The sequence below is a fragment of the Pseudochaenichthys georgianus genome, chromosome 3, assembly GCF_902827115.2.
Source record: "Pseudochaenichthys georgianus chromosome 3, fPseGeo1.2, whole genome shotgun sequence".
NCBI classification, from domain to species: domain Eukaryota; kingdom Metazoa; phylum Chordata; class Actinopteri; order Perciformes; family Channichthyidae; genus Pseudochaenichthys; species Pseudochaenichthys georgianus.
The window spans coordinates 2,598,132-2,619,801 of NC_047505.1; the positions used below are offsets into that span (position 1 = coordinate 2,598,132).

Consider the following 21,670-nt stretch of genomic DNA (forward strand, 5'->3'; position numbering starts at 1 on the left):
GTGAGTGGCGAGTGAGAGCTGTCATCTTCCCTTTACAAGCTTCAAAAATGTATTTATCATGTGATTTTGGAAATAAAAGTTTCATATTCTGAAAGCCAAGACTTTGTTTATTTAAATGTTTTTTAAAAACATCTGAAATAAAAAACTTTTTTTTTTATTTACATTTTTTTTAAACTTTTTTATTGGCTCATGATAGGCCCCTGATCTCCGTAGGCCCCTGGGCTTCAGTCCAGGTCAGCCCGTGCATTAAGGCGGCCCTGGTTGTAGGTAGCCCCCTCTTGCCAGCGATTCTCTCTGACCAATCAGCAGTCGAGTGTTTACGTCACTAGTTTAGCATATTCAGCCCGGTTGTTGGCCCGGTAAGAACCTCGATTTTGGAGGGCCAGAAAAAAGGTGAACAAGTACCCGTTAGCCGGAACTACCCCTAGAGGAAAAGCAAAAAAAAGCCGTGCTGCGCGCTGCAGTGGAATGCGCCATTAGAAAGGAACAAACTTTTAGTTTTGTAGTGGGAAATAACCACGAAAGCCTCATTATGATCCCAATGAGTTTATTTTATAAAAATGCAATCATAAACAGCAAAAACAGTTTATAGTTAATAACACATTTTGAAAACGCAAAACATGTTCCAAATATAAGCATAAAAGGATATAAAGGAAATGAAAGAAGCATGAGTTTACACACAGAATGGGCCTCATCACAACATAAGTAGGTCTTTATCTCTTGACAACAGAAGCAAAGTAAAGGCAACTGGCACAGAGTTAGAAGACACAGTAGTACCGTGTGATCTTAAACCTGCACAGAGACGATGATATCTGGGGACTGAAAAGGCCTTTAAACTAGGACACAATGAACACGTTCCTATGACAATCATCTCGAGTACAGTAGAGCATGCCACTATAAAAGCTTTGAAATATACAGTGATCTATTCCACAGATACACAGAAGAACAGATGTATCACTACAACAAAAGTAAATAGACAGATACATCTGAGATACGACGTGTAACCCAGTTGTGCACAACACTTGATACATGTATCTGTATTTCCATTCATCCTTTTCTGGTTACATAAAAGAGTAACATATATGGTGATGAATAATGTTTGACAGTTATTAAATAATCCATTAGTCCCTCCCATAATTACCTAATATAAAAAAGCTATCTCAAGCTACAACTACAGTGATCAGTACACTGAAATACCCAACATATATCATAGATGGTAAGAGAGTATATAAATACAGTATGTAGAACCTATCAAATGATGTTCTACACATTGACAGACGTAATCAGTCGTGCAGTATCTGTATATCTGTATATCTGTATATGAAGTATGATTACTGGTGGATGGCTATCTACTGTGAGATGGTTTCATCTGGCCTTATGTGACATGTTGTATAACCATTGTATTACATCCTGTCACACACAGAGTGAATGCACTGATACTGTATTTCCATTGTGACTATTCCATCGTTTCACTAACTACTTGAAGTGACCTTCTGAGCACATGTGATAAGTCTTGCTCAAACGATAATGTATGAAGCCTGATTACCTCTCGGCCACTGACATGACTTCTGTTCTGGGTCAGTGCTTGGCCAATTTGGTTCATATTTGCTTCAACTTTTGGACAAGTTATGAACAATTTTTCTTTCAAGTGACCATAGGCCTGTCGTCATGACGTCCCCGATTACGCTTGAATAATAACAACCATGTCAGACTGCATTGGAGCTGTGCTCATATTACTGCTATATTTCTGAACACCAGCCAGCTGCTATCGGACTGTCTCACCAGTAACGTCCGCTTCTGTCCCCATAAATATTATTTTCAGTTTTATTTGACAATGTTTGGCAACATAGAGGATTGTATAAGGTGAAGTTTCTCTTGTATGTCAAACTCAAGGCCTGCAGGCCAAATCCGGCCCTTGGTGGTTTAATTTCGGCCCGCAGGATCATTTGTAATTCCTATTAGATCTGGCCCGCCGGTATATTGCAGCACACCTTCACTCCATCCTGAGGGTCTCCTCCGCTCAGAGCCTGAGCCCAAACATTGATGACCTTGCTCCCAAGATGCAATAATTTAAGCTTAGTTAGTTCCAGGTTTAATATGTGCAATAAGTTCATTTCAATAAGTTCTGCAATAAACATTGAAGCAGTCCGGCCCTCCACTAGTACCCATTTTTATTATTTTGGCCCGCTGTGTATTTGAGTTTGACACCCCATAAAGTTAGCCTAGCCATTGAAGCTATCTGACCATTTAATTACAAAAAGTAGAGCCAACATACATAACACAATTTAACAACTTTCTACTGTCGCCATGAGCTGCCCCAGACTCCAACCTATTCAGCTCTTTGCTGCCGAGCAAATAGTCGCTGCTTAAGTTGAACCAATTTTTGGGGCCGAGAACAACGAAAACTATTTTGCAATTGGTCACTGGATCCGACCCGGCTCACTGGAAAAGGGCTACCAGGAAGCTAGTGTATTATATATCTCAATGGAGTGTTCCAGTGAAGCAACAGATTTAGGTTAACTATTGCTGTTATCAAAAAGGGGAAAGGAAGCCAACCGCCCAACAATGACTTCCCACGGTTAGATGCTGTAAGGGGCAGACCCACAATTTCAAACATTGATATTCTGATTGGGCTACAGAGTTTGGGCCTGGTAGAGAAAAGGCTCTATATCGGCTGCCAATAAAACACAACATAGTTCAAGTTATGTACTTATGCCCCTTTAAATAAAATATTTTCCACATGTTGTTAACAATATCTTATAATGAAATAGTTGCTGGATAAAAGTGATTACAATTCTTAATCAGTGTATTTCCGAGAGGTGAGAAAGGCTTTGCTTTGATTTCTGACACAGCCCTTAGCATGAAGCCCAGGCATCCTGAGGATGACTGACACCAGTGGCAGTGTGTATGGATGCTTCGTACAGTCACTTACAGGAGGGTCAGCCGGGAGGTGGAGGTGACCGTGGCACCCAGTAGATGGTGCTGATCAAAAGTCAGGTTGTAGATTCACGTGCAGAGAATGGTGTCTCCTTCAGGCTTTCTTCCCTTAATGTTGTTCTCGGAGCAGCTGGTTCAGGGAGAGATCAGGATTAAGAAACACAGTAACAACAGAAGCATTTCAAATACTACGGAATACTAATAAAACATAAAAGAGGTATCTGTAGATAATTGTTTTTAGGATAAAGCACAGTAGTAACTACACTTGTAGATCAATAGTAACACATTGTTATGTTCTTAATAAATCATCACGTAATGTTGATACGGGGGCGAACAGGTGTTTCAGACATTCAGTCACAGGTGCAGTCATTTCAAGTACGGAATACAAATCACTTCAGAAAATGTGAATGCCACTCAAACAGTTGAAGCGAGGGGTTATAGAAGATCCTTTCGGTATTCATCTCGATTAGGACTCATGCCTTGTCTTGGTCTGTGAAGCATAGCACAAATGAGCGAGCATTATTGCTAATATTTTTTTTACCTTTGTAGATTTTTCAGGTATCTGTACTTTACTTATGTATTTATTTTTCTGACGACTTTTTACATAAGTATACACCAGGAAAACAAAAGGAATCAGAAAGGTTGCTTTGTTCTGTCAATGAACAGCTAAGTATCATAATGACTTTGTATGTCCCTGTGGAAACATGCGTCTCCCTACATTTTAACATTTTCAAAACAGGCTCGTTACTTTCGTTTTAATGCATGTGAGGTGAATTACGAAATATTTTAGCATCATTGCGGGCCTTCCCCGACATCAAGACTGATTTAAAACTAAATGGATGTGACAAGTAGAGAAGACGAGCCATGGTGTGCAGATCATGCCCGACAGACGAAAACAACGTAAAAGACGTATGACGAAGCAGCTTGGCAGAGACGGGAGAAAGGTCTAACGGCATAGTATCCAAGAGTAACGCAGGTACAGTCAGCGACAGGACGAATGAAGATAACATCGAAAGAGGCGATTCATCAGACCACCAGCAAGACATCCCGCATCCATGGCCTTACTTAAGGGAGAGGTTTGAAGTTGTGGGTGCAGAAAATGCACGATAATCATTTTAGTTGGATTTGTTTAGGCCTATATTAAGGCAAAGGAACCCATCTACAATGTTGGCGACAGCAAATACAGGTACTTTGTTGTTCACACTGAATACATTCAGAATGGCAGTAATACAAGTTGAAATTAAGCTTCTTTTCAATTATATTAATATGATGTAAGGTTCAGTTAGTTTTGCACAAAAACAGCCAGTTTAAAAGTTACTTTTTACTGTGAGTACATTTCAGAGACTGTACTTTTACCTAAATAAAATGTTGAATCAGTACTTCTACTTTTAGCAAAGTACTTTTTTACACAAGTATCTGTACTTCTACTTAAGTAAAGAGTGTGTACTTTTGTTCTTTTACTTAAGTAAAAAGTTGAATCAGTACTTCTACCAAAGTCTTTTTGTACACAAGTATCTGTACTTCTACTTGAATGGACTCGATCTTGAGCTGATTGTCCTGTCATGTGTTTCACATGTAACCAGGGGAACCCAACAGGTCGACCGCACTGACCGACTGGGTTCCCCCGATGTAAACAGTATCTGGTAACTATTAGTGTAGAGCAGTAAAAACTCCAATACATGTTCCAAAATGTAGGAAGCAGGAGTATAAAGTAGCATTACATGGAAATACTCAAGTAAAGTACAAGTATGACAAAATAGTACTTAAGTACAGTACTTCAGTAAATCAACGTAGTTCATTCCACCATCTGTAGTATTACATGTGCTGCTTCAACCCTAAACCAATCAGGGCTGAACTCTGTAGGACTGGTACTTGAAAGTGTGCAGTGTTGAGTAAGCCTTGATGAATGATTAGTGTGCTAAATACATAAGCTGTTGGTCTCACCTTGGTGTTCTGGATGATGCCGTTGTCGGGGTCTCCTCCCTCTGAGCCGCTCTTCTGGTCCTCATCTTTCCCATCCTTCTCCCGGTCGTCCTGTCCCGATGAGATCCGCGACAGCTTGGGGGATTTCTGCCACAGACACATAGTCAATACAGTCAATTACAATAAATACGTTTCATATAAAGTGACTTATTTCACTTTTTCATCAGCAAAACACCTTGAAAATACGGATTAGAATTTATATTAAAGTCATAAAGCCTAAATGCGTCACAAGCTCAATTTTAAAATATAATAATTGTACCATTGGTCAGTACACTGTATGCCATGCAGTTTGTGTGCAATGTATAACATTTAGTCAAAAGCAAGTAGTTATTTCCCGTAGCCTTTTCAAAGTATCACTCCCCAGATGCTGCAGCCATGCCCTACGCTGTACGCCGCGGGGTGAGAGCAGTGTTTGATCCCTCTTCCACTCAGACGAGTTCTGTGCTAGTGGTGTGCTGAGGCCAGGTTGGAATGAAGCAGTTTGACATACAGTTTGTTTGCAATGTGTGTGTGTGTGTGTGTGTGTGTGTGTGTGTGTGTGTGTCTAGAGGGGGTGTTGAACACAACCAAATGAATGCCCCCTCTTGCATCCCCATACACCAACACAGAATCTTTTCTCAGCTGAGGAGATTCTAGTTGGTAAATGTACCTCGTGTAAATGCACACACACACACACACGCACGCACGCACACACACACATACACACACACACACACACACACACACACACACACACACACACACACACACACACACACACACACACACACACACACACACACACACACAAAGTTAAGATGATGTGACAGGACACACACCGTGCCACATTCCTTCGGATCCACCACGTCTGCTGTGCCTAACGGGGCCCAGTTGCTAGGCAACAGCGGTTGCTAAGCGAGGATGCATGTGACTTTTTCAACCTGCTTCCATTTACAGCAGCAGCGGCTCTCACATTGATACAGAAACAGTGTGGCAGCGCTCTGCAGCACCACAAACCTCACGCTTTTATTTCTTTATGTATCCAATAGAAAAAGGTCAGACACAGAGAACAGCTTCAAGCCAGTGCGATCACCAGGAGAGGCTGTCAACAAACATCTCTGGCTGAATGAAATGTAGATGGATGCAGAGAAGAGAAGCTACACATTAGCATTCACCAGGACACAAAAGGAAGAGATTTTCATGATCTAGATCTAGCTTTTTAAGTCCTGTGGGGGTCACACAATGGATAATATATTGATTTCAAACCATGTCAGTGTCAGCATACATTATTTTGAAAGTGTAATACATGAGAATCAGTTGATTGTTACTATTAATGATCTGGACATGCAGAAGAGGCTAACATGATCACAACACATTGTCAACATTCACTTTCCATGTCTCTCTCCTTTCCCTAACCTGCAGCCTCTCTTCCATCGTCTCTAGTCTCTCTGTCTTCTTCCTGTTCTCTCTCTGTCCTCTACTCTTTCTCTGTGTTCAATCTCTCCCTCGTTGTTCACTTGTTGCTCCTCCTCACTTGTCTCCTCCTCACTTGTCTCCTCCTCACTTGTCGCTCCTGCCAGTGAATTAAAAGCAATTCAGCCATTTAGTTCATTTCACTTGTTTGTTTGATTCTCAAAAGAGAACAAAGATGTAAGAAAATTGTGTTTTATATACAGTTGTTCCTTCCTTCCTCCCTCCATCCCTCCCTTCCTTCCTTCCTTCCTTGCTTCCTTCCTCCCTCCCTCCCGTCCTTCCTTCCTTGTTATTATGACATCATAACTGCAATCGATGTATGTTGTTTTACAATTATAATAATAATAATAATGCATTTATTTATATAGCGCTTTTCACAGCTCAAAGACGCTTTACAGTACGAGGGAGGGGAGACAAACAAGGACAGGCAAACAAGTAAGTATAGTCAAATAAATAAAAAGGCAGTCAAGAGGAAGTTGATTGAGAGGGGGGGGGGTTATGGGTAGACAGAGTTGAAAAGATGTGTTTTGAGGCGGGACCGAAAGACTGTGAGGGACTCAGAGTCACGGAGATCTTGGGGGAGGGAGTTCCAGAGCCTAGGAGCTGCCACTCAGAAGGCTCTGTCCCCAAAGCTGCAGAGTGTGGATGTGGGAGTGGACAGGAGTCCGGCTGCGGTGGATCTGAGGGACCGTGGGGGTTGATAAGAACAGAACTTTGTAGTTGATGCGATGGGAGACAAGGAGGTCTTTGAGGACTGGGGTGATGTGATGCCATGGTGAGGTCTGCGTGAGGAGACGTGCAGCTGCATGGTGAACCCGTTGGAGTCTGTTGAGGGATGTAGTGCTGATGCCCTAAAGAAGTGAGTTGCAGTACTCGAGGCGGGAGCAAATGAAGGCATGGATTAGTCGTCCGGCTGCGGGGCGGGTGAGAGAGGGTGAGAGAGGGTGAGAGAGGGGAGGATTTTTGCAATATTGAGGAGGTGGAAAAATGAGGTTTTGACTGTTTGGCGGATTTGAGGTTCGAGGGAGAGGGTGGGGTCAAAGAGTACGCCAAGGCCTGATTGGAGGGGGAACAATGGTGCCATCGATGGTGAGCGTTATGTTGGTGACCTTGCTGAGGGTGGATTTGGAGCCGATTAGGAGGAGTTCTGTTTGGTTGCTGTTCAGTTTGAGGAGGTTATGTTTGAATAGCTGTCAGAGAGGAGTCGATGTGGGTGAGGGGCGGGTTATGGAGGGGTTTGGTGCGGAGGTAGATCCGAGTGTCATCAGCATAGCAGTGGAAGTCCAGGTTGAAGTGGCGGAGTAGACAGCTATACGCCTTACATTTCTGCACACATTCACAGTAAATATGTATTCAGTATGATAGCTGCCAAACAGAAGTTAAATTCATTCCTCACTTATTCTGACAATGTACTGAACCCCAAATAAAAGAACCCAATAAAAAGAGTTGTTAAATAATAGTGAGGTCACGTTGTAACAACAATAACTCATCTCTCTCTCTCTCGTTTTCTTTTTGAGCTTTGCTAAAAGCCACTGTGTCAAGTGTCCTACTTGGGTTGCCGTACGGAGTTGTCCAATATGGCGGACCATCTCGCACATGCGCACTGCAGATCGGCAGGGCTGCAGATGGGGTAGTGACACGTTGATACATGCCGTCTTCTTCTGTTTGCTTTCATCGAGGCTACGTAGTTATGCAGCGCCCCCATCGTCAGTAAATGGAAGTGCTACAAAGAACCCCGTTTAGTGCAATTATTTCACAAGTTTTGTTATATACACAGCTTGGAGAATATCACCGAGGTCCGGACCTCGGTGACCTCGATGGTGGATACGGCCCTGGGGAGAGGAGAACGCTGAGCTCACTGCACTCGTATTGTTCACCAGTCCCATTGGCTGAAGTCCTGCTCAGAGGCAGTCTCCGTTTGATGCTAACAGAGTGCAGCGCATGTTCATGGGGATACGGGAACATGTCACGTCGTGCAAAGATGAGGATGGCTTTGTAATCCTGCATTCAAGTGTGGTGATATGGAACAGACACGTTTCAGAGGCGTCTAGTTTTCACTCAAGTTTACTGAGCGAGACCTTGAGAGGTGCGAGTGTCAACCTGTGTGTCCAAGGTCACACTGTAACGTTTAGTCAAAAGCAAGTGGTTCTTCTCCAGTCCCTTCTCCACTCCCCGGGGCCTCGTTTATAAACGGTGCGTACGCTCAAAAGACGGCGTACGCCAGTTCCTACGCAATGTTTGCGATTTATAAAAAACGAAATTGACGGGAAAACGTGCGGTCCTCCACGCAAACTCTAACCCATGCGTACGCACTAAGCACAACAACGGGAGAGACGAGAAACTGCGACCCCGTTGGCAGAAGGAAGGATGAGAGAAATGTGTGGAAATAATACCATAAATAAAATGTTACCTCTCATTTATCAGATATGAAGAATTCATTTTCAGAAATTGATTAAAGCCAATCTTAAAATGATGAAACAAACGCCTGTTTGCGACTCCTCAGTGCACACACACACATAACCTGGAGAAATAAATAAATACGGAAATGTTTTTTAAAACCACCTCGAATATGTTGTGTTAATGTTATGAAATGTTATCTCATAAATGATGCGGTCAGCAGGAGGACAGAATTACGTCTAAACTGACGCCGTTTTGCTTTTCTATAGGTTGTAGATATGAGCATGGTTTTATATACTATCATGTTTAATCGTGTTTTATGCCGTTTGCCAAGACTTGATAAGTCGCTCGTAAAACACAGGAGGTATGGAAACTAAGAACACCGTGTGGTCAATTGTACAGCTGATATAACGCATTAGTTGTGTTGCGGGGGGGGTGAGACACACAGGCTGCAGTGGAGACGAAACACAAACCACCAAATAAAAAAATAAACATGAATTGACTCCACTCCGTAGGGATCCCTAATCCTTTCTTAGTTTCTCATCATGGGGGGGGGGGGTCTCCTGTCCCGGCACAACCACACTGACACACTGCCTGAGGAAGGCTGTGTCAGAAAACTTTGTTCGGACCACTTATTTATTCATGTTGGTGACGATCCGACCTCCATGCTGCTGCTCTGTTCAAACTGCATCCACCAGACAATGTGATGTTTCTCCACCTCCCAAAAGAACCAACATCTGACACGGTGTGAGACGTCTTTTCAGCTGTTCTGTCCTCATTTCCTGCTCTCCTTCCTGCAGTCAGTCAGAATGAATATTAATACGGGCGTTTCTTTGACTATTTATAGGCAAATATGGGCGTTAAGCAAAAGCTGCGCCGCATTGCGAGTTGATTGTGATTTATAAAGGGAAACCGTATCTGAGGGTATATCTTCCCAACAGCTTATGACCTGTATTTGTAGCGTTCTTACCAAATCCCAAATAAGTAAAGATGAGATCAAAGCGTCCTTCTATATTCATATGTAGCCTCTTAACTATGATATCCCTTGTGATCTAGTCTCATCAGTGCATCAGTGCTGCTGTTAAAGTGACTGGTCCTCTCGTGGGTTCACTGCTGCTGCAGAGTACCTTAAAGGTGGCAGTCTTTTTCCGTTTGGATCCGGTCTGGTCCCCCTTCAGTTTGTCCTTGTCATCTTCCTCCTCCAAAGAGTCACCCTCACTGCTGCCGTCAGCCACGTCCCCACCCTCTTCTGAACACTGTTGTTGGATGGCCTGTGGACAAAGGAGGCACAACATTTATTTTGCAAAGCTCAAAGCAGATCGGGCCAGTTCCAGTTACTGACACTTGACGATGGGGTTAAAGTGCGATGGATGAATTCATATTTTAACTGAAATGATATTAGCTTTCCCCCCCCCCCCTTCTCTCCCACAGTGGGCTGAGTGACCTGGTATCCTGTGAACTTTACTCCGGGGTTGTTCTCGATCTCCCACAGGCCCTCGTTGAAGCCTTTCCTCTTGTTGGACTTTCCAAATGTGTCTTTGTACTCTTTGTAGGGCAGAAGATCCTTCGGGCCCAAGAATGCACTAGAGGAGGGGGGGGGGGGGGGGGGGGGAGAAATGTAGCACCACTACTATTACTTCAACTGTCATGAACACCACCATATGTTTCAGGAGTTACATCTGGCAAAACGTTCCAAAGGAAAATATATGAAGGAAGGAAGACAGGACGGAAGGAAATAAGGAAGGACGGAAGGAAGGAAGGAAGGGAGGGAGGGAGGGAGGAAGGAAGGAAGGAAGGAAGGAAGGAAGGAAGGAAGGAAGGAAGGAAGGAAGGAAGGAAGGAAGGAAGGAGGAATGAGGGGAGGGAGAAAGAACATTTTAAACGTCTGTATGTACTGTACTACAGATACTTCACCATGCAGTACATATGCTTGTTTACTGATTATTTGAAACATCTGCTGATTTTTTTTCAATGAAAAAGAGTAAGAAGTTATTATCTGGGTCACATGATAACATGTAAGGGTATATTCTTGTAATCACATGAACAAAGTCAGATAGTTAGGTCACATGCTGACAACACAGCAATATCATGGGTATGACTTTGTAAGAGACTACTTTCTTCCAACATCAGACCTTCATCACCAATCTCTAGCTTCATCTCTTCCAGTCTCATGTGGTGCAACACTATCGCTCTGTGATGAGGAGCATGGCAGTAGCCTTCCATGTACTAAAGATCAGAGCATTTCTGAGCAGAAATGAGGTAGAAAGGGGCCTACGTTTCATGGGTCCCAAAGAAGAAGATGGGGTACTTGTTGGCGGGCGGTTTGACCGCTCCTTCTGGAAGCTCATCGATCTGAGGGACAGGGAGAGACACTGTTACTGATCTCCTCGCCTTATCTGCAGTATAGGCTACATGGTGAAAATTAGTATTTTGTTGAAAGCGGTTACACATGGAGCCTGTATACCATAACGTGCGCCTTTGCATTGTTTGGCCATACTTTATTAGATGTCTTTAGTGTAGCCTATAGCAGGGCCGGACTGGGACAATAAGTCAGGCCGGGAATTATACACCCAGCCAGGCCACTACCAGTTTTCTTTTGTGCCATTTTCCTGGATTTATTTGTCAACTTTTACAGCGTTGCTGCCCATAGTGATAGCCCTAAACTTTAAATCTACTACCCCAGAATAAACATATGGACATGGGTTACTAATTTTAAAAAATGTGCAAATCTATTTAGGAACCTATCCATGTGAACATATTTTAAGTGGAGGTGGACCTCAAATCCTCTAGATGGGCATGCTCCCCTGGTAAGATTTTTTTTAAATGTTGGACTTAAACGCATCAATCTGGTGCACTTTGAGGGGGAAATAAAGAGACTACATCCATATGAAACAGAACTGTATACATTTAAATAATCATAAAATCATAGGAACATGGCCATAACCAATAACCTACCATATCCAATATGAAAAAACATTGAAACTTGTTTATTTAATTGTTTTTGGTTCATTTATAGTTGTGAGTGTGTCTGTGCTCCTGAATAAGCCTCACCCGTCTCCCCCCTCTCCCTCCTGCTCCTTTGAGGCAGCAGCAAATAGTTTTAGCTGTCAACAAGTTTTTAAAGTTTATCTTACCTTTTTTCACCTAGTTAACTTTTTTTGTATTATTATTATTATTATTATTGTATTTTACTAATCACTCCCCCTTCAAAAGGAAATATGTGTTTACATAAATGGTGACCAAACCGTTTGAGACCCACAGAGAACTTAGACTAAGTTAACTATCTAAACACTCAGAGAGTCCTTTACCTCACCTGAGCTGAGGTTATCAGTCTCTCAGTCTGACAGGAGAGGACTCTCCTCCACCTTGTTGACAGCTCATGATATCCGTTAGCGCAGCTAGCTAGCACCAGATGCTAACAACAACAATACACGTAACCGGTGCGCGCGCTTTCTCTCTCGCTCGCTCGCAAAACACATACACTCCCGAGCTTGAATGACACGAGACCTGCACGAGACCAATCGAGGGCATTATGACCTGAATGAAAGTGGCCATGTCGGCAGGCCACATCATGTAGACAGCCAGTCACCCTCTGTTGCCCCTTTCACACTAGCGCCTTTTCAGCTCCGGCTCGGAGCTAGAGCCTGAAAAGCGCCGGGTTTTCCAGTTCACACCGGAGCTGCGCCGGCTCTTAGCTCCGGAATCCGCTTCATTTCCAGCTCCAAAAAATTGTCGGTCCAGAGGCAAGAGCTTTGGAGCTAAGAGGTGACGTCGCTTACGTCTCTCTTACGTCGAGGCGTGCAGGAAACTAAACCCACCTCCCCTGCACATGGGTCGACTGTTATGCCTGCCTACAAGCAGTAGTGCCTATAAACACACTTTATAAAGTCAGGCAGCACTAACCAGGCTTCGTGTGGTTCTGTTTATTTGTGCCTTACTTTGACCATCCGTTCGCTGTTATCGATCATTGTGGAGAGAGGCAGACGTGTTGTTTTGTATTATTGCAGCTATCGGATGCAAGTAGTCAGTTTAGCTTCGGTTGCTATGCCAACATCACCCGTTTGATACCAGAGAAACTTTCATAACAGCGTTGTGATACCAAACAGTGTAAATTCAGACTGACACACATTCACTTAGGCTAAGGGGAACTGGGGATATGCATCAGCTGCTTGTGTGAGTCGGACAGTGAATACTTGGAGCGGCCGCTGCAGTGTGAGCTAACGGGAGCTAACGGGAGAATACACTCTGTGGAAGAGCAGCCAGCACTGCAGCGGTCGGTAAATGCTGCAGAAACACATGAATAAACAATGAACCACGGCACTCTGGAGAAAAGTATAAGGTTGGAGAAGTCGTTATTCAATTTATTCTGGCTTCGTGTGATTAAAAGCAACACGATCATCGACCCGACGCAGTTGTTGTTGTTGTGAGCTGCCGTAATGGCTGCCGTTGGGTGGCAAATCCAATAGAGTCTGTCTGCAGACCGCAGCAAGGAGGCGTTTCCTATAGGGGCGTTTCCTATAGGGGCGTTTCCTATAGGGCGTTTCCTATAGGGGCGTTTCCTATAGGGCGTTTCCTATAGTGAATGACGGGAGCCGGCTCTCGCCCGCGAACGAGACGTTTTTTGTTTTGTTTTTGCGGAGGGATCTAGATCGGCATGAAGGCACATTATGCAATGTGCAATGTGGACATTATCCCGCTTATTACACATGGCCACATTCTCAACAAAGTAACGACATGACTCCCAATAATAATTTAAATGCTTTTATGGATTTAGAAAAAGATTGTATTGATTTAAAAAATAGTTTTTTGTATTGATTTAAATTGATATGCATCCGCTAAGAAAAGTAGTCCGTTGTTACTGTTTGAACTAACGTAACAACGGCAGGAACTGCTTAGATAGTGTTTTTGGGGAGCTTTTTGATTACAGATTTGAAAACATCGTTGCTTGCTTTAAAAGTAGCACAATTCATTATGTCAAACCTTGAAAGATATCCCTGCCCTAATGCCAAAAGTAACTGGCAACTGAATATATGTCGCCGTAGCTATGATGTCTATGTCTGGACCGCTGCGTAAAAAGGAGCGTTTCTGACCCATTACTTCTCTTCCTACTTTTTGTCCCCCTCTTCTCCCCGCTGCAGCCTAGCAGTTGATCTCAAAGCACGCTCCCCTCTCCTGCAGGGAGAAAAACTATATTTATATACTTTATATAGGTTGATACAGTAGCCCCTTTTTTTAAATAGTTTTTATAGGTGTTGCCATCTGTTTTGTGTAGCGTGGTTCTACAAGCAAGTCAATGCATTAATTGGGTGGTATCAGAGAGTTACACGGGTCTGTAAATGCAATGAAAACAATTGGCCACAGCAAATAATTTATATTAAACATGTAATTTTTACTTTTGAATACTTTAGTACAAAGGATGTCTTGAATAATTTAAGTGATATATGTGTACACATATAAATAATTAGTCAAAACAGGGCTACATTTGATTTAATTAAAAGGTATAATATGTGGTAAACTGAAGAGCCCTTTGGGAGCCGAAAGAGCCGGCTCTTCTTGGTGAGCCAAATGATCCGGCTCAGCAAGAAGAGCCGGATTTCCCATCACTAGAACAATGACTTCTTCTGCGAGGATTTATAAAAGCAGCTGGATAAAAAAAGTTAGGAAACGCCCCTATAGGAAACGCCCCTATAGGAAACGCCTCCTTGCTGCGGTCTGCAGACAGACCCATCTCGGCAAATCAGCGATGTAAACGGTGACGTCATGACGCAGCAAGGGCAGCTCTGGGGCGCCAGTGGGCGGTGTGCACAGAGCGGGAGCTGAAAAGGGAAACCGGAGCTGAAGCAGAAAAGCTCCCGCTCGGAGCTAGAAACTGAAAAGCGCTGGTGTGAAAGCCGCATGTGAGTCAGACCCACATTTGCGCAGTACACAATACATACATAAAAAAAAAAATCCTCAGGCCAGCCACTTAACAGGCCAGGGCATCGGGAAACCTCCCGGTCCTCCCGATGGCCAGTCCGGGCCTGGCCTATAGTATATTAATGGATGTATTGCAATTGAAACGTAGTGTTGAACAGAGGAGCCACGGGTTACCTGAGGTCAACTACGGGCTCATTCAATGTGAGACAGCTAAATGAAACATGACATGTAAAACACGTGTTGAACTTATGAGTGATGAACATGAGACATTTCGTAAAGCAGGAGCTGAACGGAGCAGGAAAATGCGCAATAAATGTACGACGCTGAAGTTGGCTTCCGATTCAGAGAATCCGATTCGGCAGTTAAGATGAAAGTTAAGGGACATTTAATTTACAGCGCTGAGCGAACAATCCTCCGTGTTTGAACCTCTTAAATAGCTGCATAGCCGATTTATCTGGACTGGATTATCCCAGAGAGGCTAAAGATTCTTTATAACCCAGTTTGAGATTTGTGAAACCTTTATTCTATTTGTGAAAATACAAACAAGGGAGATTTCAGTGCTTTTTTTTTTACATGTAGACCACATTAGACCAGGTCCTGATCTGAAACCACTAGACCTAGACTCATCAAATCTGGACTGGATTATCCCTGAGAGTCTAAAGATTCTTTATAACACAGTTTGAGATTTGTGAAACCTTTATTCTATTTGTGAAAATACAAACACAGGTGGAAGCAGGGACGTGCAGACATTTGGAGGGGCTATTGCTCTAAACTGGAAAAAGGGCCTCCCCCCCCGAAAAAAAACATAATCACCTTTTGAAAATTCGAACTTGTTTTTAATGCAAAAGAAACCAAATGATTTTTACATTAACTAATTTGAAGAGTAATTCACATTATCATCTCATAAGAAAAAAAGCTAAGGCGACTACTTGCATTCGGTAGTTCATAAAAACAAAACCAGGGACATTTCTTGTTTTGCGGTCCATATCTCATTAAAATATCTAATGTTAGTAACTATTAAAGAGAAAATGGGGACAATTCTGTTTTAATGTAGTTTGACCATTGTAACTGCTGTGCAGACATTCTGATAAAATAGGGCTTCTAACTAATTACCTAAAATAAACTCACTAATTAATGAAACCAGTTCAATACCCATTATTCTTATTCTTATCATTCTTTATGAGCGCAGTAAGGTATCTAATTACTTATTTATTTAGTATTCCATAAGTTAATAACAGAGATGGTCAAACTAAAGTAGAGACATGGCAGAAATCATACAATGAAGTGGGACAGTAAAGTGTTCTCCTGAGAGAGGGCGATCAAGAGAAGAGAGAGAGGGCGAGGGAGTTTACAGATGAAAAGACACAGAAACACAGAAGCACAATAACAACAAGTAGGCTATATTTAGTTTTTTTGTGTGTAAATAACAGACGGTGTCAAGAGGAAGATAAGTCCCCTGGTTTGTCGCCTATACTCTAACTGTCATGAGAAAACTCAAAATCAATTTTCCAAAATCCGACACTAGAGGTAGTCATTAACGCACCGGCAGATGACAGCGCTGACAAGCCAATGTGTGTTTTATCGCAGCGAGACGCTACAATACTAATTGTGGGTTTACCGCTTATCATGTTGATTCGGCCACAACCATAGACTGGCCACAACAGGGAAAAAACTCTCGCTCTCTCCAGAGGGGCAGGTCAGGGCAAACCGGCCGTTGCCAGGGCAACAATAGCCCGTACCTGTGCACGTTCCTGGGTGGAAGGCTGAGGTTGCTGCAGCAGGCCAGGATCAGAATCAGAGAGTGAACCTTTAAGCCTTTATGCCTTCTTGTATTTTTTCACAAATAGAATAAAGGTTTCACAAATCTCAAACTGTGTTATAAAGAATCTTTAGACTCTCTGGGATAATCCAGTCCAGATAAATCTGCTATGCAGCGATTTAAGAGGTTCAAACACGGAGGATTGTTCGCTCAGCGCTGTAAATTAAATGTCCCTTAACTTTCCCCTTAACTGCCGAATCGGATGCTCTGAATCGGAAGCCAACTTCAGCGTCGTAATAAATGTTACGTTTTATCATCATTCAAATGTTTAAGTCCACCTCGCGGAGGACAAAGCTTTTTTAACAGAAACAAACACGCATATCAATGTTGCTGTGGAGTCACCGCAGCATCCCTCGGCTGTGAGTGTGAACGGACCCCGCCTCCCTGCGCTCGCAGCCCGGCCTCAGCACTCACCCTCGCCGGCCAGTGCGGGTACCCCTTCATCTTCGCGAAAACCAGTTCTCCTGCCTTGTATTCCCGCGGCCGTGGTCGAGCCATGTCGCCGGATAGAAACAGGTCTGAGGTGGATCTATAAACCTTTGCAGTTCTCCCCGGGGCCCTCAACGCAGGGATAAATTATCGGCCATCAGTGTTTTTATATGAAGACTGCAGTTTACACGGAAATAAATAATAAAAAACGCGGAAAACGGGGCCTGTGAGAGGGCTATCCTCTTACGCACAAATTCAGGTGTAAGCGTCATCGAGAATGGTCTACGCTGGAGTAGGTACCTGTAAGAAACGCAAAGTCTGTCTGTAGAAATAAAACTTCCGGTCATCGAAATAAAAGTAATTGCTGTCTTTTATTTAACTCCTATTCATTAAAATATGCTGTCTTCAATTTTCTTTTTTAAACCCAAGAATAAAAAGATGAACAAGTGGCAGTGCGGACTCTGCTGGAAAACCTTTTTTATTATTTAAGAAAATATACGTAACCTATCATCAGTGGTGTAAACACATTTACTAGGCTACTGTTCTTAAGTAGGCCTACAATTTTGAGATACCTGTATTTAAATTGACTATTTCAATGTTTTGCTTGTACTTCTACCCCGCTATAATCCAGATGTAAATAGTGTACTTGTACTCCACTACATGTATTGAATACCTTTAGTTACTTTACAGATCTCGATGAATGATGTGAAATATAATCAAGTCTTAAATCAGACTTTAGTTCCACCTGGAGTAAATTCAAACTTCAACCTTCAAACTAGCTGCACCTGTACTTCTACTTTAACTTAAGTACCAGATCTGAGTACTTCTCCCACCTCTGCACATCATATGTTATATACACACTCAATCCCGTTAACTCAGGGGCTCATAGGAACACAGACTGTACCTAAGTAAACAAAAAATCAAAAGGTGATACAATTTTTTTTTCGAATACACAGTTCGTTTTTATTGCCTTCTTCTTGCTAATGTTTTTTATTATTGATGCATAGCTATAAAGAGACTAAAACTTGCCCTTCTCCTTTCACATAAAGCCCTATGCAGAAAGTGAAAATCTTATGTGTGCTGTAATTAAACCAAAAATATGAGATGATAACTGTAATGTACTTATTGGTTATAAATAAGACATCTTCTTGGATCTTTAGACTAGCTTTACTAGCCAACTTTATTAGCCAACATGCAGTACCTTCACATCTTGTTCTGCTAACATCTATGTCCATAGATGTTATACTGCCGCCTAGTGGTAACATATATGCATTGTAACTAAGCATAAACACCTATCATGACATCCCCTTTCCAAACAGGTCAGTATAACACATTTCTTAATTATAAAGCTTCTGAAACATTTTAAACATTCAAAATGTCTAAACATACTGTACAGAAAGTATAGCAGTTTTTAACTTGCTATTTACTCTAAATAAAAGATCTATTGTTAACAAAACTTATGACACACATATCAAATAAATGCCAACCATGCTCTTTTCTTAAAGTCACAGTTTATTGTTCTATAAGTCTGTCAGGTGGTTTTCTATGTCTTGTGGATGTTCTCAGATCTGGTGCTTCAGTTACTGGGGACGGTGAAGGAGGCTCACCATGTTGCACGTCTGGTGTCTCCTCAACTCCCTTTTCAGACTCGGTCTCCTGACCAACTTCCTCAATGTTCTCCTGAGTCTTCAACAGTCTTCCTGTTTCTCCGAAGCACTTGTCCATTCTCCGTTTTCACAGTGAATGACCTGGGACCCACTTCACTGAGGACAGTTGCTTTCCTGGTCCAGGAATCAGGACCCTCAATTCTCACAACACCCCCTTCCCGAAAAGGTTCCAGTCTCCTTGTCACTCTGTCATAGTTCATTTTCTGTTTGAGCTTGAGCTTCACTCTCTTATTATCCAGCACCTTCTTGTCGTTGTTGTAGTTTGAAATGTGTGGTACCGACACATGAGGAGCTCAGCAGGGGACGCACCACACTCCAGCGGTGCGGCCCTGTAACTCAACAAAGCCAGGTAAGGGACAGTTTTACCATCACTTGCCTTTTCAGCAGCCTTTTAACAATTTGGACCCCTTGTTCAGCCTGCCCATTGGCCCGTGGACACAGTGGGCTAGAGGTGAGATGCTGAAATCCATCCTGCTCCGCAAACCGTCTGAATTCCTCACTGCTGTATTGTGGACCATTGTCACTGACAACACATTGTGGGATGCCATGTCTGGCGAAGAAGCCCTTCATATGTGTGACGATAGAACGTGCTGATGTACTGGAGAGCTGTGCTACCTCAGGGTCGTTTGAATAATAGTCTATTAACAAAAGATAGTCCTTGCCATTCAGATGGAATAGATCAGTGCCCACCTTTTGCCACGGTGCAGCTGGTAGGTCTGCAGTCAGCATTGGCTCCTTTGTTGGTTTGTGGTGGTGTCACATTTCCCTATCATGCTCTCAATGTCCATGTTGATGCCTGGCCAATACACTGCTTCTCTGGCCCTCCTTTTACATTTGTCCACGCCAAGATGTCCCTCGTGGATACGATGTAGCATGTCCTGACGCATGGATTGAGGGATGACAATCCTGTTCTGTCGCAGCACCAGGCCATTGGCCACACTCAGGTCTGCCCGTACAGGACAGGACTGTGGACAACTTCCTTTTGTCCAACCATTCAAAGTATAGCAGGCCACGTTCTGTAGTGTAGGGTCTCCTGCACAATCTTCTGCAACATGACATCAGAAGCTGGGAGCGATGCCATCACCATGTCAGTAGTGCTGCGTACCTGGACTCACATTCAGGTTCAGGTCCGGACTCAAGTCCAGAGGTTCAGGTTCAGGTCCGGACTTATAAGTCCGGACCTGAACCCATGGCTTGTGTCAAGTTGTGTGAGTAACTAAAGTGAACTTATTGTGAGCTAATTATCAATTGAAAATAAACTCATAATCAACTCAAATTCAAACTCGTCAGGTTTATTGTGCTCCCTTCCAACTTGTGTCTACATTTCTCTACAAAGTACAAATGTAAAAAAAACACTTTTTGCCACTTAGTCTACAAATGACTTATGACAGCAACTACAGTGAACTACTACAAAGTTCAAACGTTTATTTAATTTACCAAACTAATGTAACCAAACAGTCCCTGAGCTGACTGAGCCTAAATCCCTAAAGCGTTGCTGTTACACACTGACTATACAGTATACACTGTACAGTCAGAGTGTACTGTACTGTCTGTACACCATGTCTTTTCTACAACTCTACATGTGTACATTATACAGTATACTACATACATAGTGATGTACATACATACAATTTTTCAATATGGCGACCAGCAGCCCACGCTGTCCACTATGTCTAAGCCAATCACATCGCTAGCTTCCCTTGACGTCACACAGATCTCGCGAGCAGTTGCGATATTTTGTGAGACTTTGTGAGTTCAGTAATGGCCGCCATATCAGAAGCCGACACGATGTTTTCTGTCTTTTCTCAGCGCAAATGTCTCGATCTATGGAAGGTTTTAGATGGTTTAGAACAAAAAGGAGAATATACGTAAGTGCTAGTTTTTCTGCGAGTCCAAGTACCGGTTCCCGACGTTCCGGTTTTAACCGGACTTGAACCAAAACTTTTTACAAGTCCAGTACGGGTTCGGCGTACCGGTACGCAGCGCTACATGTCAACGTGTGCTTCAACACATCACCAGCTGTGAATCTGAGACTCTTGTCGGTGCTAGGTACAGGTGCCCTAGATAAAGGATCTGCCAGTACAATGTATTTCCCTGGAGTGTATATTAACTCAAAATCATAGCGCTGCAGTTTCATCGTCATGCGCTGGATTCTAGGTGACATGTCATTTAGCTTTTTCTTTATGATTGAAATCAGCGGTTTGTGATCAGTCTCAGCTGTAAAGGTAAACCATAAACGTAACTGAAACTTTCCACACCCACACACTAGACCCAGAGTCTCCTTTTCAATGTGCGCATAGCGCGTCTCAGTCTCTGTCATTGTTCGTGACGCGTGTGCCACCGGCTGCCATTTGTCTCCATTTGCTTGAAGGAGAACAGCTCCCAATCCATCTGTAGATGCATCTGTAGCAGTGGCGTTTTCTCCCGGAGGCCAAGGGAAGCCAGGCTTCCCCTGTTTTTTCGGATTGTAGTTATAATTTAAATAAATAAATAAAAACACTTTGTTTTGTTTCGATAATTCTCCTTTGCTGTGTGTTTGCCGTCTCTCCCCCATTCTCATTGAGTATTTTACAAAGAGTGAAACAAACAGCGCCCCTCTAGATGTTATGGTGAAACAGTAGATTGCACTCACTGTTGCGAGAAGAGGCCAGCCGAATCTGGCTTCCCTTGGTGAAAAAAAATGGAGGGATTGACCAATCAGATGAGGCTCACGTGATGCCCCTGCCAACCTGTGATTGGTCAGGGCCATGCCAAGGGAAGCCAGAGGCGGCTGGCTTCTCTTGCCTCACAATCCAATCAAATCGCATCAACTTAGTGGAGCAGTGACGCGTCCTAAAATCCGGAAGTAGCTCGGTTTCTCTTGACAGAAAAGCAATGGGATTTCTCCATAGGATTTAGGAAAATAGCTGGAAATAAGGTCAGTGGAAAACGAACCTGTTAGATAAATGCACGTTTTGTTCAGTCGGATAATATCCACATGTCTACCCTACTTTTATAATTTTCGAATCATAAATCTAATCGATAGAAGATAGATAGCGTCACTGCACCACTCTCTCCGCCGTTAGAAAGT

General features: G+C 43.0%; 1 protein-coding gene across 1 annotated transcript; it reads right to left on the reverse strand.

Moving 5' to 3' along the window:
* Window positions 1-546: 546 nt before the first annotated feature.
* On the reverse strand, window positions 547-17,200 carry hdgfl3 (HDGF like 3). The gene is made up of 6 exons (XM_034108706.2): window positions 16,919-17,200; window positions 11,045-11,121; window positions 10,214-10,352; window positions 9,897-10,040; window positions 4,882-5,007; window positions 547-3,067 (listed from the first exon to the last, which is right to left on the reverse strand). Exons 1-6 carry the CDS (start codon window positions 17,000-17,002, stop codon window positions 3,047-3,049), a joined length of 591 nt encoding a protein of 196 aa, XP_033964597.1. The 5' UTR covers window positions 17,003-17,200; the 3' UTR covers window positions 547-3,046.
* Window positions 17,201-21,670: the final 4,470 nt, after the last annotated feature.